General features: G+C 43.4%; 2 protein-coding genes across 5 annotated transcripts in view; both read right to left on the bottom strand.

Moving 5' to 3' along the window:
* Positions 1-18,997, bottom strand: part of LOC146562361 (GDNF family receptor alpha-2-like) — a 73,109-nt gene that overhangs the window by 53,110 nt on the left and 1,002 nt on the right. For all 4 annotated transcript variants that reach the window (XM_085294053.1, XM_085294055.1, XM_085294054.1 and 1 more), the window contains exon 2: positions 17,761-18,117. In XM_085294053.1, the coding sequence (XP_085150179.1) occupies positions 17,761-18,117 (357 nt within the window). The remainder of the gene's footprint in view (positions 1-17,760; positions 18,118-18,997) is intronic.
* LOC146562362 (uncharacterized) lies at positions 5,393-13,269 on the bottom strand. The gene is made up of 4 exons (XM_085294638.1): positions 12,865-13,269; positions 12,277-12,618; positions 11,151-12,237; positions 5,393-5,484 (listed from the first exon to the last, which is right to left on the bottom strand). The coding sequence occupies exons 1-4, from the start codon at positions 13,267-13,269 to the stop codon at positions 5,393-5,395; spliced, it is 1,926 nt and encodes a 641-aa protein (XP_085150764.1).

Below are 18,997 nucleotides of genomic sequence, written 5' to 3'. Positions count from 1 at the left end.
GAATTTAACAGATATTTGAAAGCATGACTTTGATTTAAATGTAGCATTATCCTTGAGCAATATATTTTTGACCAACAACAGTTTTACACGTTTTTCATCCTCAACAATGATTATGTTTCTCAATACTCATCTTTTCCATGTATGGTCATATTTTCATATTCTGTTTGTGGATGTGCTAAAATAATTTGGGGAAGGAATGCAGTTAGGGGAATAACAGGAAACGAGCATATTCCTTCCTCGGTCACTTCAACTCAATGGACTATGCTTAAAGAGAGTTAATGAAAGGAAATGTTACTGCGTCCAACTGCCAAGAACATGTTTCCATTTCTGAGAATCTCTAAGATAAGGGAAAATTGATGTGCAGTAAATATCATAAGATAATGACAAATTGCTTCCAAGCTCCAAGAATGTTTACTTGTTTTGAATATTGTATAACAGAAAAAAGGTCTTTATCTTTGGTCATTCCCCTGTGGGGGTGGCTCAGTGCTTCAGCTCCTCTGCAATAAAGGACATTTCTCTTGCAAGATTGCATCTGTTGCTGTTTTAATTTTTACTTAATATATTTTCTGATTCTCCACGACAGGAAAAGAAATGTTTGTCATCATCACATTCTTTGCTTGTGGAGCATTTGTGCCTGCTTTGGTTTGATTTGGGAGAACAGCTGAAGGACTAAAGCATAAGCAATGCATCTTTCCTGTTAACAATGTGTTGGCTGAGCTGTTTTTATGAAAATAAATAAATAAATAAATGAATAAAAAATAAAATTAGCACTCAACTGACTGAGTCTCTCCCATGTGCCTGCTTCTCTGTAGGCCCTAATCCCACATTTAAAATTCATAGCCATTCAGTGTGATTGAGACAAACCCTCCAGTGTGTAATAGCTTTGCATTCGGATCCTAACAGAAACACAGTGAGGGTGTTATGAGGAAGGCGTGGGGGCCTGCTGCTACAAATGAGAAAATCCGTAACCTGTTGGTAAAAGACTACGCTTCTAGGACAACCAATCAGTAGATCCAATCAATAGATATGGTGCATTTTGTTTATCAGCACGCTCTTCGAGCATTTCAGGAAAATGTGATGCAATCTGAAAAAATGCTTTCAGCTAACTGCTGTGATAATAGGTAAGACTATTGTAGAAAGCTGTGTGTGTGCGTGTATGCCTGTATGCCATATTATTGCTATTACTGAGGTATTTATGTATTCTTTGCACAGCAAATTATAATAAGCAATAAGCAATAATTCAAATGATGGTAACCAGAAGGTAAAGTGACACAGTGTTTATCACTGTTGCCTCACAGTGAGAAGGTCCTTTCCTCAAACCTGCCAGCTGCCTTGGACCTGTCTGGACTCTGGAGTCTTTGGAGTAGATATTTAGTCCAAATTTCAACATTTTAAATTGGCCGTAGGTGTAAATGTGAGTGTGAACGGTTGTCTTTCTCTCTGTGTTAGCACTGTGATGGACTGGCATCCTGTCCAAGGCATAAACCCACCTCTAACCCTGTGACAGTTGTGATAATCTCCAAACCCCTCGCTTGGATAAGTGGAAGACAATGAATGGATTGATGGTCAAGAAACTGTATGAATCGTTGGATAATAATAATCAGCAGACAGCAATACAACCATGATAACATTGGCTTTGTGATCATATCCATTGGCATGAAAGATAAATTTGTTAAACCCTCACCCCTTAGCAAAAATATGTGCACAGACCAGTGCATATCTGCAGTCACTGCTTTCTATATATGTCTGCATGACCCCTCTTCATCGGAACTGGCAATCATAAGAAAAAAAGAGTAGCTCAGCCGGCCACTTTTTGAGCACACACAGCTATTGACATGTTGCTCAGTTCAGGATCTCACATTTGTTTGAGAGAAATAAAAAAGTGCTGGGGGACACACACAAAGAATAGAAAAGAAAAGATGCACAAAATTGCAGAGGAAGAAAGAAGCAGCACAATTGGGGGCAGAAAACCCTTTGAAAGACTAAACTACCTAAATCCTCAAAGTGTCCATACAGAAACACATATTCACTCTAAGATAGAAAGGAAGGTAGGTAGGTAGGTAGGTAGGTAGGTAGGTAGGTAGGTAGGTAGGTAGATAGATAGATAGATAGATAGATAGATAGATAGATAGATAGATAGATAACATGGAGATAGAGAAATCTAAGTTCTGCTTTCTGATGTACTGTATTGTGTTTTTTATCCACAGTTGCATCACTCACAACTCTGTTCATGCTTGTCCTTACATTTCTATCAAGACAGAAGGACTCGGGAGGTTCCAGAACTTGAGATCTCGCAGTATGTCTAATTACAACAATTACCTTCAAAAGCTATAATGCTCTGAAGCCTTTCAAGAGTTCAAGACTACCACCTACACAGCAAACAACCACCTTTACCACCCTTCCATGTTTTTTTAGCAGCACCTACCGCTATTGTGCATTTAAAAAAAAGAAGAAAAAAGAAGGAAATAATGTACAGAAAAATCTAATGCTTTGCACTGAACAGAGCCAAATGGAAAAAGGCATGTTCTATCTTTTGCCACAAGCAAACAACTTGTTATTAGGTTGCTTACTATTTTGTTCAGGCAGCTTCTTACACTGTAGGAAAGCTTCACAGGCAGCCGAGAGTCAAGCCATTTTAGGCACGTTAAATTTTACAGTGTGTCTGTGCAGTGTGTACTGTACTGATCCTATAAGGGCACTCACAAAGATCAAGATCCACCAAGGTCAATACCCTATTGTGCATTTTTAAAAGCGATCTGAATCTACGCCTAAATTTAGTAGGATCCTCTTCGGCTTATGCTCTACGTTCATGGCTCATTAAATTCACTTTGACAGGTTTGTGTAATCTTACTAGGAACAAACAGACAGAAAGATGGCTCTGATCGCATACATCCACCTCAGCTTTTGCCTTGGTGGAAGAATAATGTGAACCCACAACAGTAGCTGCAGCTAATGGATGGTACAAGCCGTACTAAATCATAAAACTGCAAAACACAATATAATCTCACACACACCCTTAGGACTGAGAAATCCCACAGCAGGAGGCCTTGTTGTACTTAAAGAAAACTGCTCTTTGACAGTCACCCTGGACCCAATTACGCATTCATCAAGTAATAGAAAATTCCTCCCAGCTGTTTAGTGATCAGATGTTTTTTAGCCGCAGGGCAACAAGTTATCGCTGTAATTAAGCCTCCGTTTGACTTCATTTGCTCTGACAGGATGGAGCATGAAAGACAATCAGCCCTTCCCTAGTTACAGCATGAGAAAAATAATGCCTTCCGGTGGGTTCACAGGGCTGTTAGCTGCCATAAGGGGTCTTACAAAGCTATTAGGTACCATCACTCTTTCTTTTCATATGCATTATCAATGAAGTTGAACTCTTGAGGTGGAAACTATCCTATGGTTTTTTCGTGACATTCTTGGCAAATGGTTTATGGCCAGAAGCTAGAAGTCGTTCACCATCTGTTTTTAATGGTTTCCCTTTAGTTATTGTCCATCAGTTTAATATTCATTTCACCTTGTTCTCTGTTTGTGTTGCAGGAAACACCCATTTACACTGCACACATATTATCTCCCACTCATATAATAAGAATATGCAACAAAACGATATCTTAGACTAATTGCAAACTCATTGCACGGCCTGGAGCACAGCTGGACGTCTTCTGCAGAGCTCTGCAGGCTGCTGCACATGCTCAGCTTGCATGTAACCAAGCCTCTGCTGTCAGAGCTTGAAAAGTTTGTAAATGAGCTGCCTGTGGAGTTTAGGCGTGCCAGCCTGGGCTCCTTTCATATCTTAGAGAATACTTTTATAAATTAATAAGAAAAAACACCTTTTTAAATCACATTATAATAAAATGCATTAATATTTCCTCCTATTATGTGTTCATCTCGACAAAGACAAGTTGTACCACAAACGCATTTTTTAAAAATTGCACTTAACAAAACAAAAGTTGAAGGGTATATTCTGTTAACAGCTCAGCTTTTGAAGTTATATTGACATTTTAAACTCAATTTCAAACCATACAAATAGAATATTGGTATTAGCTCAGAATAATATTTCAAGTCACAATTTCAATCCAGCATGGCGTGTTGGGCAAATATAGCTAAAAAAGGAGAGGAAAAAAAATGAATGTTGAGTTTTTTCAGCCCTTCCTTTGGCTATGTGAATGCAATGTTGATTAAAAAAAAAAAAAAAAAAAGCGTTCCACTCTCACGTACCTAAATCATCCCTATGCTTGGCGCCAGGTGCTAAATGTTGAATATTGATAGGGAAAAACAGTGACTAATCCTTTCACACACTTTGTAGGTGATACAAGTTCCAATTTTACAATAGTAAGACTTAAATACTCAATATGAAGCAACATAAATACTTACTGTAAAGATATTTAGAGCTGCTGTATAGACAATCTGGTTATTAAGTAAGGTATGGCTATATAAAACATACGACTCGTTTCTTCTGCTTTAAATTCCTCTATATGGAAAATAGAGGGAAAAACGCAAGTAGCTATTTTATGAGCAGAGTTAAAGACGAGCGATAAAGAGAAAAAGAGGCCTTGTAGTTGACTTCTATGATGCGCATTCATTCAGCACCTCTGTGAACCTTTCTGCAGGAGTGAGTCTTAATGCCCACATCATGACAGTATTCAAAGAGCAGAAAGCCCCGCCACTCACTCCCGCCTCTGATAGAGAACCTAGAGAACTCACTCCGCTATAAAAGGCTAATCTAAACCCCACTACCCGGCCCTCATTTCAGCTGCACTGTCACACTCTATACTAGGCTCAAAGTGAATGGGAGTAATTTTCGGCCAGTTCACCTTACAGTATAGAAAATCATTAGACAGATTTACCAGGACAAACAGTGCCTGTTTTGTCATCCTATTTTACTGATCCCTTTCACATTTGGGGATGAAAGATGCTAGGGGAGAAGGAAGGATGAAAAGGACAAGGAGGGGAAGCTGTGAAAGACCGTATTGATCACACACAGGATCTATTGACAGGTCCCTTCCTCTGATACGGTACTCACCTAGTATGGGTCTCCAGCTCAGGGAGGGAGAAAGCAAAGAGGACACATTCAGCATGCAAGAGCCTGCTCGCCGTATACCCTGACATGCAGGGCAGGCTGGAAAAATGTTCTGCTTATGACAGTGGATGGCTAAGGTAATGGCCAGTGACTGCCACCATTGCTCATAGTAATGATGGTTTCACCCAGGAATACTGTGTACCTTTGCAACCGCCACCCCCCTTCCTCCTGTAGCACCCTCCATGACGCTCTCTCTCTTCTTCTCACTCCTTTTCCGTTTCTCTCTTAAGTTTCCTTGCCCCCTCATCATTTATCTACCATCCCGTCCTCGCTTCTTGCCCTCGCCTCCTGTCTTTTCTCTTGCTCTCTCCATTACTCCTCTTCACCACCGAAGTCTACCATGATGTCCACGGCATTCTCACACTGTCCATTTCGTGTAACGTCCCGCAGCATTAGGGGCCGCCCTGTGGCATTAGAATGATGTAGCGACATATTAAGCAAGTGACCTTTGCAATGCTGACGTTCATAAAAGTGGAGAAAATAAATCACTCCGCAAAATTGCGGCATTCTCGTCATTTCATGTAAAGACTCCTCTCACAATGAGCTGGAACAAACTAATGGAGCACTCCTTCCTCTCACTGAAGAGAAAGTTAGCTAATTAAATTGCTATGAATGATATTCACAAAGGCTCCTGCTTTGAGGGCCAGGGCGTGATTTCACAGCTGAGGCTGGGGAAAAAATGTGTATGTTAGAGGTATGGAACTTATTGTTTAAATCTTCAATTGTGCAATATTCACACGAGCCCCGGAGCATAATTGAGAGCCACCTATGCAATATTCCCCTGTGTAGCAGCCAACAGTTCTTTCTTAATTACTTCTTTTATGGATTCAAGAGTCCTGCACAGATTCACTCGCCTTGCACTGACACGGGCCCATTCAGAGCAGAATCCATCCATTATCCATTAAGGCCAGTTGCACTGATGCATTGAATTCAGCTGCCATCTTCTGTGAGAAAACACAATTAACATGACACCATTTACCCTACCACTGAAAAAAGATTTTCAAGATTTTAAAACAAATGGAGGCAGACTAGAATAATGGGAGATGTGGCCCCACATTCTAGCTTCATGGCCTTGTTATTCCACCACATTCACAAGGGTAAGGACATGGTGTGAAATGTAAAATGTTTCAGAAGTGTAGTTAAACACCTGCTGAGATGTGTCAGCTTGCTGATATTTCAAGAAGACACATCAAGCAGCACTAGATGACGGTTATGAATCATACTGCTGTCACTTTGTCGAGGCGCTTTGTATGTTTTCTCAGCCTCGGCACACTTTTTTCTCACGCATTGTCAACTTTGAAACACTGGTCACACTCACTTGGATTGTAATTTACAGTCACATCTCATGGACACAGAACATACTTCAGCTTGACGGCCTTTCCGTCAGGCTATCTCATGGTGAGTCTGGGTTTGACTTGGTCAATGTTTAACTTTAAAGTCTCTGGGTATAGTGTCAAATACGTTGACATTTTCAGTTTTAAGGCTGACAGAGCTATGTGAGAGAAGTGCGAAAGGGTGGATGTCGCACAGTTTAACACTGAGGGCTAAAGCATGAACCCCATCATCAGTCTGAAATATGTGGCAGCACAAACCAGACATTACACTTACTGACTGTTGTTGCTTGGCTACTGGTTAACACAAACCAAAACATCCAATATTCCCTTATTGTCCTCAATGAATCCAAGGTGAACACATAGCAGCTGGTGTTTTCTTTCTTTTTTCTTTGTTAGTGAGTCTACATCGTTATTATAGAAAAAAAACATCATCACGCAGATACATATTTTTGAATGTTTGAACAACAGAGGAGAAGCATCAAATATCACCCACAGTAACACTTATTAGACAAAAAGTACTATCACTGGCTACCATCTGGATTTCCAGGATTCCTGCCACGATCCAGAGCCGCACCAACATTTGATGGCTTCAACTGTCAGTGATGAAAAACGTGACCTTCGTTGAGAAGCTTGTTTTCTCCCACACAAACCAAGGTCTTTTGATGGCTTTGCCTCTGCACATTTTAAAGATAACTGAAGGACTTAGGTAACACAAGAAACAACATTACTGTGTCAAGTTTGAGGACCAGTTATGCTATTCCCTAAATATGATATGATTACTGGCAATAAAGTCCTAAAATTTCTCAAATTTCCTAAAATTTTAGGAACCGTCGTGAACACGCTTTCACTATGAATCTTGGAAGTTATTAAATATGTAGTCAAAGGAGCTTGCAAAGAAAAGCGTCTGGACTTCTTTAAGTTACTTGAAGACGTTTCACCTCTCATCCGAGAAGCTTCTTCAGTTCTAAGGTCAAATGGTGGGGAGTCCCAGATTTAAACCTAGTGGGAGTATCCCCCCACATCATCACGCAGATACATATTTTTTGAATGTTTGAACAACAGAGGAGAAGCATCAAATATCACCCACAGTAACACTTATTAGACAAAAAGTACTATCACTGGCTACCATCTGGATTTCCACGATTTCTGCCACGATCCAGAGCCGCACCTAGTGGGGGGATACTCCCACTAGGTTTAAATCTGGGACTCTCCACCATTTGACCTTAGAACTGAAGAAGCTTCTCGGATGAGAGGTGAAACGTCTTCAACTAACTTAAAGAAGTCCAGACGCTTTTCTTTGCAAGCTCCTTTGACTGCGATGACCTGGATGACTGAGAACCTTCACAGACATATTAAATATGTATCACAAATCTAATATCTGAATCTGCAGCAGCTTTACTGTACAAGATTTTTGAGTTTAATGAAAAGTCCAATGTAGTCAAACAAAATAATCTTCAATACAAGAGATAGGCAGTTATGAAACCAGATGTAGAGGGCAGTAAAAGCCCCAAACTGTCAGCACTGTAAAAGATTTGTTGTAAATAAGCACTATGTATCAGTGCTTGCTGTTGTTGTAATTAATGAGGTCTACATTCTTTATGCTGATGCCAATACTAATTTCTCAGGGAGGTGCAAACACACACACACTTTTAGAGGCATATTTGTTTTCTTTTGTTTGTTAAGCCACTTGACATTGACCTATGAATCATAGAAAACTCACCTCACTTATGCGATGAAGCAGTGCTGTGTCTACGCACAACAGATAACTTAGCAAAGAACCAGTTTTTAGACACTTCATTACTAGCAGCCTGTCACAAAAACACACAGTTTGTTCCCATCTCTTTACCCGAATCTACATCAATGTCAAAGATAACACAGTTTAACAGACATAAAATTATATTTTGGTTACAAAAGTACAGAAATTCTGTCTTGCCTGATTTCCACTTCCTACACTGTATAGTGTATATTATCTTTACACTAGACTGTATACAGATGGCATAGGGGTGTAATTCAGTGAATTAATCTAAGCATCATGAGCTTAAATGCAAATTAGTCTACTACATTTGATGTAACCCAATACTGGCCATAAGGACCACAGCCACTGTGCACCATAAAAATAAAATAAATAATAATAATGGATTGCATTTATATAGAGCTTTTCGGGAGCCCTCAAAGCGCTTTACAATACCACTATTCATTCACTCTCACATTCACACATTGGTGGAGGCAAGCTACAGTTGTAGCCACAGCTGCCCTGGGGCAGACTGACAGAGGCGAGGCTGCCATATCGCGCCATCGGCCCCTCTGGCCAACACCAGTAGGCGGTAGGTGAAGTGTCTTGCCCAAGGACACAACGACCGAGACTGTCTGAGCCGGGGCTCGGACCGGCAACCTAAAGTCATAATAAATTAGAGAATAAGCTGAAATACACAGAATCAGTCCCCTGAAAGTCAAAGTGCTTAACAGTTAGAAAGTTAAAATTCACACAGAAGAAGAAGTTTCAAAGCTGGAAAGTAGCTGAATATCTTTTAAACATACATTAGAAAAAGCTGACTAATGACAAAAATAATGACAAAAAATCTGAATGAATATTGAAAGCTCATATTCTTTAACCACTTGAAGAGTGGAATTATGTGTTTTAAATGTCTAAACTCAGGAATCTCAAATAAAAAACAGAATATTTGTCTGTTGTGTGTGTGTGTGTGTGTGTGTCTGTGTGTGTGTGTGTGTGTGTGTGTGCGTGCGTGCGCGTGTGTGTGTGCGTGCGCGCGCGTGCGCGCGCGCGTGTGTGTGTGAGTGACTGCGCACACTCTCACACAACTTTTTCTTTTTTACATTGTTTTCAACAATTGACTTAACAGGTAGCTACCATAATTGTTAATCCATCTAAGACCTACGTGTAAACCATCCACACAAAATACAGTTTAGGCCAGCGGTCCCCAACCCCCGGGCCTTGGACCGGTACCGGTCCGTGAGTCGTTTGGTACCGGGCCGCGAGAGTTGAGGCTCAGGTGTGAAATGTATGGTTTTCAGGGTTTTTATCGGTTTTCAGTGTTATTTTGTTATCGTTTTTATCGTTAACTCGGTTTTCCTGGGTCTTTTCACGTGTGTTATGAATAAATCTTCTTTTTTTCGGTACCGGTACTAGTTTTATTTTGTTGTATTTATCCGCGACACCTTAAAGGCAGGTCCGTGAAAATATTGTCGGGCATAAACTGGTTCGTGGTGCAAAAAAGGTTGGGGACCGCTGGTTTAGGCCATAAGTATCTGGACAGATAAAAACGCACCATTTTATCTTATGTTATGTTTTCATCATCTCTTCGTTAGTCTTCATTATCTGTATGAAGACACGTTGGTTTCAGTGGTTTGAGCTCCATTTCGTCTCACATTGGTACAAATTCTTACATATTAGCATATCTTGGACAAGACTAGATATGCTGCTAGTTAAAGAGATTTCTAAAAAGATGAGATTATAAAGCATGACTGGGCCTCATATATTTCAGTCAAAGCATCTTCTGACTATTGAATTCAGACTTCTTTAACCTGATCTCTGTCCATTTAGATCCAAGGTAGCTGCATACAGCCCAGCTTTGATCTCAAGTGTTACAATGCCCTATCTTTCTTTAAAAGTAAAGAGATAAACAGTCACATTTAATAACCAAAACATGAAAAGCATGAAAATGCTTTAAGATGTAAGTGCAATTTCAAAAGTATGTCTTTGCCTGCGAAATAACATCGCAGCACACACATTTAATAGATTACAGAGTTTCAAAAGTGTGGATGCTGGGCAGGCACACTGTTTTCATACTGAAGTCTTTTTCTCTTTGACTTCATAATCTGCCATTCTAGAAAGAGACGTTCACATGTTTGTGTCTTCATCTCAGTAACACACATATGCATGGATGAAATGATTTTTATTTCGTACACTTTCCCAGCAGCAGCATCTCTTCATTATCTTTATGTCTGCAGACATGCTTCTTTCAGTGGTTTGAGGTCTGTTTTCTCTCACACACAGATATTTTCCACACGCATCAAAAAGGTTTTTCACATATCAGCGATTTGTGTGTATGCTTAAGTTTTGTCCACACATTCATGTGTTGTAGAGGCTAAATTTTAATAAGTTTAGTGGTTCTGTGACTTTGATGCTGAAATTTGCATTTGGTGGTGTCACGGCTGGCGGAGGGAGCCGTGTGGTGTGGAGGAAAAGGAGGACCCAAGATGCAGCAAACTGATGATACGAGTGATGTTTTATTTACAAAGGTGGCGGTGACAAAAACAGGCAACGAGGTATGAGTACTTTACAAACGGAAACCTAAACTGGGAGAAACTAAATAGCAAACCTGAGACCGTACAAAGGGGGTGCGGGGCAGAGGGACGCAGAGACAGGACACCATGGAACGCAGATGAATGCAGAGATACGCAGAAATACACGGATGAGTGCAGACGAGCCGACGAGGAGCACAGGCAGACACCAACTATAAATACACACACCAGGTAATGAGGAAATGGCACACAGGAGGGGACACAGCTGGAACTTAATGGGCATAACGAGACACAGACCTACAAAGTAAAACAGGAAATCTAGAACCCGAACCGGACACAAGGGGGGAGGACACAGAATAACTAGAACAGAGGGAAATAGTCACAAAACGCTGGGTCAACGACCCAGGACCATGACAGTACCCCCCCTCCAAGGGCTGGCTCCAGACAGCCCAAAACAAAAACAGACGACCAACCCAGGGCGGGCGGCGGGGGCCCAGGACGGAGGGACCAACACCGAACAAAACAAGCTCCAGCGGACCGAGGGAATTGTCCAAAACAAAAACACACATGCTGGAGTACCAGGACAAAACACAGTTCAGGAGGCCGGCCCAGAGGCTCACAGCTCAGAAGTCCAGGACAGTTTATCTTCTGAGGCCGGCCACGTCGGCGACACAGCTCCGAAAGCCGACCGAGTGGAAGGCAGCGGTGGCGGAGCGGAGGCAGTTCAGGGGGCCGATCGTGCACACGGCAGCGGCGGCGACGCGGAAACCGTTCAGGCGGCCGACCGTGCGGACAGCAACGGCGGTGACGAGGAAACAGTTCAGGCGGCCGACCGTGCGGACAGCAACGGCGGCGTCTAGGAGGTCGTCCATAGTGACGATGACGCTCCACCAGCGGCCTGGCAGATGACCGCCGATGTCGAGGCGGCAGTTTGGGACCCGAAGGTGGCGTGGCCGTCGCAGCACCAGACGAGACCGAAGCAGAGGCTGGACCAGACGAGGCAGCTGATGAGGATGCTGAAGCAGAGGCCGGACCAGGCGATGCTGACGAGGATGCTGGAGCCGGGCCAGGCGATGCTGAAGACACGAAGGCTGGAGCCGGACCAGGCGAGGATGAAGCAGAAGCAGAGGCTGGACCAGACGAGACTGAAGCAGAAGCAGAGGCTGAAGCCGGGCCAGGCGTGGGTGAAGCAGTGGCTGGACCAGGCGACGGCGTGGGTGAAGACACAGAGGCCGCAGCTGGCGAGGATGGAGACACAGAGGCTGCAGCTGGTGGCGATGATGGGTCTTGGGGCTGGACGGGCTCCTTGGGCCTCCCAGCTGACGAGACAGGAGGCTGGCTAGGTTCTCCTGAACCTCCAGCTGATGAGTCTTGAGGCTGGACGGGCTCCTCGGGCCCCCCAGCAGGCGAGACAGGAGGCTGGACGGGCTCCTCGGGCCCCCCAGCAGGCGAGACAGGAGGCTGGACGGGCTCCTCGGGCCCCCCAGCGAAAACAGTCTCTGGACCAGTGGGCACCGGGGCCCCTGGCAGGCACAGTTCAGAGCCAGCAGGCGCACGGGCCTCTGGCAGGCACAGTTCAGAGCCAGCAGGCGCACGGGCCTCTGGCAGGTACGGGTCAGAACCAGCAGGCGCACGGGCCTCTGGCAAACACAAAGCAGACTGCAGCTGCACAGAGCATCGACTCAGCTCAGGCAGCGACAGCCGGATGCAGTCCTCAGCTGGCTTCTTAACCTCCAGGGGTCCAGAGTCAGCCGGGGGCTGGGACCCAGCCTCTGGGGAGGCCCTGGAGTGCGTCACAGTCTCTGGGCTGGCCAGCTGTTGCGGACTGACTACTGCGTTATGTGGTGTGTCTCTCTGCTTGACATGAACAGGTGAAAAACAGTGCTTTTCCGGTTGGATGGACTGGACTTGTAGTACAGGCGGAGCTGGTGAAGATGGTGGCTGAGCTGGTAATAACGCTGATGAGTCTCTTGCCAACTGAGCTATTGACTGAGCCACGGATTGTAACAAGGTGTCTAATAGGTCTGGCTGTGACTGTAATGGAGGTGGAGATTGAGTGGCTAACTGAGGTAGCGGCTGCAGGGCAGCTAACCGAGCTACCGGCTGGGCAGCTGGCTCAACAAACACAGCCCCGGAATAAACAGTCATGCGAGCTGGCGAAACAGACGGAGTGTCTTTTCCACTCACCACAGCCGGCAGTTCCGAAGTCCCAACCTCCGGCTGTGGGGCGACGCGCCGACGGCGCGATCGTCGCTTCCTCCCGGGCAAAACTTCCGGCGGGCCGGGCAAAACCTCCGGCGGGCCGGGCAAAACCTCCGGCGGGCCGGGCAAAATCTTCACCGCCGGGCTGGGTTGGGAAGCGGTAGCGGCTGGAGGGTGGAGGTGAAGTTCGTTAAGGATGAAGTCCTGTGCGAGCGGGTGAAGAGAGTCGAGTAGCCAGCAGTGAGCAGACATCAGCTGCTGTAGCCTAGCTTCTACAGCGTGGTGAAGCTCTTCCTCCTCATGCTCCAGCCACAGGTTGACCAACCTGGAGACGCTGTCGATCACTTCCTCCCGAAACTCCTGGGACGGTGCGGATGCTGCTGGGTCCATGTTTGGTCGGCTCGTACTGTCACGGCTGGCGGAGGGAGCCGTGTGGTGTGGAGGAAAAGGAGGACCCAAGATGCAGCAAACTGATGATACGAGTGATGTTTTATTTACAAAGGTGGCGGTGACAAAAACAGGCAACGAGGTATGAGTACTTTACAAACGGAAACCTAAACTGGGAGAAACTAAATAGCAAACCTGAGACCGTACAAAGGGGGTGCGGGGCAGAGGGACGCAGAGACAGGACACCATGGAACGCAGATGAATGCAGAGATACGCAGAAATACACGGATGAGTGCAGACGAGCCGACGAGGAGCACAGGCAGACACCAACTATAAATACACACACCAGGTAATGAGGAAATGGCACACAGGAGGGGACACAGCTGGAACTTAATGGGCATAACGAGACACAGACCTACAAAGTAAAACAGGAAATCTAGAACCCGAACCGGACACAAGGGGGGAGGACACAGAATAACTAGAACAGAGGGAAATAGTCACAAAACACAAAACGCTGGGTCAACGACCCAGGACCATGACAGGTGGTTTATGGTTTCCTGAGGACTAACTGACAGCTGAGAGTGAAACAAAACAATTTTTAGTAGATTTTAAGAATGTAAGACAAATGCAAACCAGGTAGTTTGCTTGATATTTCAAATAAAGTCTACAAGGAAATACCAAAACTCCAAAAGTGTGGGTATATGGGCTCATTAATAGTTGCTGCCATTCAAGTTGAACAAATCTCCAGCCACTTTCTGCCATGGCCTGCCTAGAAGCTCACTGGGCAACAGTAGCTCTACTAGGATCACACGTTCTTTGAGACATGTTGTTTCTCACCAATTCACCTATTTGTCTGCCTATGCCTGGCCACCATACTGCTTCTCAGGCATGACCATTGGGATGACCAATTTGGAGTCTTTTAGCAACAAACCATAATGGACAGTGAGTAAAGCCCTTCCTGGCTAATATGCTTTTGCTGGGCCTGAGTGTTGATTGCTGTCTGGTCAGCCTCTCTGGCACAAGGACACGATCTCTGCACAAACGATGTCTTCTTTGAGCTATTCTCTCAGGTTTGTAGGTATTGCTCTGGTATTTTAACACCAACAAAGTGATTCCCAAAGAGCCAAAAACCTGACATATATATCGACATGTTGTGCGGGTTAGGGTTAGTTACAACAGTGACAGTCAAAGATCCCAAACATACTGTCAATGCAGTAAAAACATACTTGGAAAGAAAAAGAAAACTCACAAGTGAACACTATCAGTCATGGATTGGCCTCCCCAAAAATCTGGATCTGAACATTATTGACGCAGTATGGGATCCTCTTGACAGAGAATGAAACAAAATGCAACCTGCATCCAAAAAAGCTGTGAATGTCCTTCAAGAAGCCAGGATATCTATTTTTGAAGACTACGTAAAGAAATAAATGACAAAAAAAAAGCTTGCCAAAGAGAGTTCAGGCTGTGTTGACAAATAAAGGTCGTCATACCAAATATAGACTTTCAAGCTTGTTAGAATTGTAAAAACTCTGCTTTTGCCACTGTATTTCAAGTATGTCTGCATGTTTCGATAAATCCCAGCACCTATTTCCCATTTTCCAAGCAGTTCCATATCAGAGAACCTGTTGGTAAGGTAGACCAACTCACTCATATAGCTGATAAGCAATAATACTGCTATGATCTATAAAGTACAAAGATAAAACATTTCCTTTCAAGGCATTTACAAGCATTAGAAAATGCAACTGACTCAACAGAGTGAACAAAAAGCTTTTTGGTTACAAATATGTTTTATTCTGGTGAGCAGTAGAGGAAAAAAACTCTTTGTTCTAAGTTAACCTTTTCAAAGCAGTTACTTACTGTAGATGTAACTAAATACATCCCTGGAATTACTTCACAGACACTCGTATGGAGGGCTAAAGTAAGTAGAGGGTCACAGATCCTAGGCTGTGCATCAAACCACTGTCAGGTATTGGGATCACGAAACAGTCTTTTGTGACTTAAGACCACACATTTAATTTTAAATTATATATATATAATTATATTTATATATTTACAATGATATATTGACAAGAGGTCTTTACTCCCAGAAAGCTGGGATAGTGGGTTAACCTTGCCTGAGGCAGTGAAGTATCTGTGGGAGGTTTGTGAAAGGAGAGCAGGATGTTGTGTCAATCCCAGTCCATCCTTGGTCCTCATCAGCTTTCTCTTCACTGACAAAGTGGTTTAGCTCTCAAGCCTGCAGGCCAAGTTCATGTCCCTGGCTAACACAGTTCATGCAAAACATAGCAAATTCTAGCTACAATAAGATTTCTTTATCGATTCCTACACTTTCTGAGATATATATATTGACCTTTGTGTATTGACAAAGTATTAAACACATTCTCTATGCCGTATCCATGCTCGTCACATCAGTAGAAATTACACAGCACTTTAAAAATCTCATCTCTCTTCCTGTTGGCCATTCATATCCTTTGACCTTGTCTGGCTACATTTCTTTGAATCCAAGTCCATTTCTATTCAGATGTTTCTCTCTTCTCCAATTGTCTCTCCGTATTAATGCAGCAAAGAAATTTTCCAAAGCTACAAACCATCCTGTTTTATCCACACAGTTTTTAAGTGGTTTAGCACCACTTCATGAGGGTCTGCTGGGATTCAGCTTTTCATGTTTGTTTCCAGAGATGGATGTTGTACACAGATTGTTTCCAGTTAACAAAAGCCTGCTTGACTGCACAGTGGATCGTGATTAGATTAAAGCTGCACTGTAAGAGCTTTTTGTTTGTGTTAAAGCAGGTTTTATCTCTAAGGGTGACAGGACCAAAATGGGTCACCGCTGAAAGTATTCTTCAGATGCACATGCTCTGTGAAGGACACACTGGAGGCACGGGAGGTCTCTATTCTTGACAGCCCAGGCAACTTACATGACGCATTCAAACCCATTGACTGGTGCGGCTATTTTTTGGGGAAAGGAGAAGGTGGGGGCATAAATGAGGCGCAGTGGGAGAACAGAAAGATCATTACATTTAGAAAAAGAGAAGAAGACAGGAAGCGAGACACAGGGCCTGAGGAACATCCATGTCATCACATTTCCCTTGAACTCATGTCAGGGACCCTCTGCTGCCACAAGTCTGATGAAGTGTAACTGGCGCTATGAGTAGTCAGCCTGGCGAATCACTTCACAGATCACCACACAAAAGCCCAAAATGCTCAAAGCTCGGAGACTTTGAAATGTCTCCATCATTACCCCACGTGTCAAAACAGCTGAGTACATTATGTGCTGCATGCTTACATGGACGCTTGGAATCTGCCAAATAGACTTTGATCACATGTATTAACAAATGTCACACTTGGGTTAGGGTTCCCCTTTAGGGTGATCTCTAGGGTGGTGCATCTCCAGCAGACAGATTTGTCCTAATATAAGGCTTGCGTGGTTTTTACCCTTGATGTGGAATGAGAAACACACTTTTAGTGACACTAAAAGTGACACTATAATCTGAGAGGGTATTAAGCTTCTGCACGCGTTCGGCCTCTTTTCTTATGTTTTAAGAAATTAATTCTGTATGTAAACTTTGGTCAATTGCAGAAATCTTCAAATCAGATCTGTTGAAGTATTGTACAGAGGGAAAATGACCAAACAAGAACTAAGGCATGGCAGCAAAATGGGTAAACTGGAGGACATTCTGGTACTTTGAGTCTTAAGTGATGTAAGTGATGTTTTTTTAAATTTTGTCCAATCACACTGGCGTTGGCCTGAGAGGGGAAAGATGTAGGTAGGGCTCTCTGATTTTATATTCTGGTGTGGATTGTTTTTCTATGTTCTATTTCTGTGTATCACAACTTTAAAGCTTTAGGTGTAGGATATCTCAAATCAAAATCCAGGAAGCTTGTCTTAAAAAAGGGTTTCAACAAATCAGCCTTTGAGTGTGATTTTATGTCCCACAAAAGTGGACACATAAGGCCCACTGTGCTATATGACTGTAAAGTAATTACAAGGTAAAATGGAACACTTTAGGTGAAAACCAATAAGTCTACCATAACATGTCCATCTAATGTAATTCCATTATAGCTCCATTACATCTGAGAGGGTGTGGAAAGTAGGAAAGCATATATTTTTCATCAGGGGCTTCTGGGTATCCCTGTAAGAGGGCGCTGGGGAATAGGGCATCAACAGTGGGTGTGGTTACTTCTTGTCTTTGCTCGGAAAACAAACTAACTGGTACTCGACGTCAGTAGATTCATAAAAAAATACATGTCAGAATCCTCTAGACTGTGAGTCACATATATAGCTATCAATGAAAGTATGCTGCATATCTGTCAAAGGATAATAAACAGCTGCTTTTACTTGCATCTTGCTGTACATGACCACAGAGCTCACGCAAAAGAACTGAAGGAGGGATAAGAGGGGCACTGTGGACCTTTATTATATTGCTCACAAAATGTACAGTTAAAATTTGGTAGCATGAATTTTGTGAGACCTTGAAAGCACCTGCCTCCTACCTTCATTGCGTCCCATGTTTATAGACCAGTAGATCTGTAGACACTGCTGCTCCGTCTTCAAGGACCTCTTGCAACGGCAGTTATACAGAGGGCTAACCAGCAGCACTTCCAGAGCAGCCTGGCACTCCCTGTTGTTATCTAGCATGGCATCTTTCTCCTTACCCACAAGGCACTGGCGCATAACTCGGTACCAAGAGCTGCACTGAGGGTCCTGGTTACACATTTCACTTGCCTCGATGCAGTTCACCCATTCTGGCTGAGCTCCAGGCCCAGATTTGATGCTTGAAGATCCTGGAGCACTGTTAGCCAAAGACACGGGCAAAGCTGAGGGAACACCCCAGGAACCTGCTGCCTCATCTATGTGGAGAGAAAGAAAAATATGTGGTGGTAAAAACTGAATGGTGACTGAGAAACTGCAAATTAATGTTTGGGGGTTTAGTGTTTTATGTGTGCTAGTATCTGTCTATCTTCATGCTTTATCCTCTGTTCCATTTATGCAACAAGTTGTATGTGGGAACAAACCAGATTTGCAGCCTATTATAGGCCCATACCTGCCCAGGCATCTTTTAGCAAGCCAGTTAGTTATTCCTCCGGTGCACATTGCTCATACACTCCTCTATGCAGTGTTTTGCTATGTCTCGTTTACTTTATAGCGGGTTATTTAGGTGCTTACCGAGACAGGTTTTTGGTGCATTTAATGCAGCAAAAGAGAACTAGACTCAGATTCTTATTAAATCTAACCAAAGGTATATCCGATCACTGAATAATATCTAATTATATCATGCCAAGGACTACGCTTAATTTGCATCTAGGTGAGCAGAAAATGAGCTTACACAGAGTAAACAGTAATCCACAGAGCAAGACTCCAGTGTTGCCATTTGACAAGAGTTTGAGATTGAAATGCACCTTCACACACGAAGCTAAGTACACAGAGTTCTGGTGAAATGACAAGAGAGACCCCTTGTGGGGATGTTGTGCATTTAGATCAGGAGAAGAAGAGCATCAGCCGGAGAGCAGCGGGTCAGAAAAGACATACATAAAGTTAAACGTTAAATTATTGTGGGGCTGTCAGTCAGCCCGTCAGGGATGTCATTTAAATGCGAATGCATGCGTTTGGGGGAACATACTGATAATGCTAATGTGATCATAATGATGGCGATGACGATTTGTGGTGGTGGATTCCGTCATGTTCAACCAACTAGCAAAAATAATATATATATATATTAATCTTGTGCAA

The sequence above is a fragment of the Mchenga conophoros genome, linkage group LG12, assembly GCF_057382185.1.
Source record: "Mchenga conophoros isolate Kocher_MC1m ecotype Shallow Benthic linkage group LG12, M_conophoros_male_GT1.1, whole genome shotgun sequence".
Taxonomy (NCBI): Eukaryota; Metazoa; Chordata; class Actinopteri; order Cichliformes; family Cichlidae; genus Mchenga; species Mchenga conophoros.
Note: the sequence above shows the minus strand (reverse complement) of the source record. Positions and strands in the feature narration are given on the sequence as shown.

What these genes read in the sequence shown, in the direction of transcription:
- LOC146562362 (XM_085294638.1), bottom strand. Translation starts at nt 13,269, where the DNA reads ATGGACCCAGCAGCATCCGCACCGTCCCAGGAGTTTCGGGAGGAAGTG. An exon ending in CTGACCCGTACCTGCCAGAG is followed by an intron (nt 12,238 to 12,276) that starts GCCCGTGCGCCT and finishes TGCCTGCCAGAG; the next exon opens with GCCCGTGCGCCTGCTGGCTC. An exon ending in GCCCCCGCCGCCCGCCCTGG is followed by an intron (nt 5,485 to 11,150) that starts GTTGGTCGTCTG and finishes CTAATGCCACAG; the next exon opens with GGCGGCCCCTAATGCTGCGG.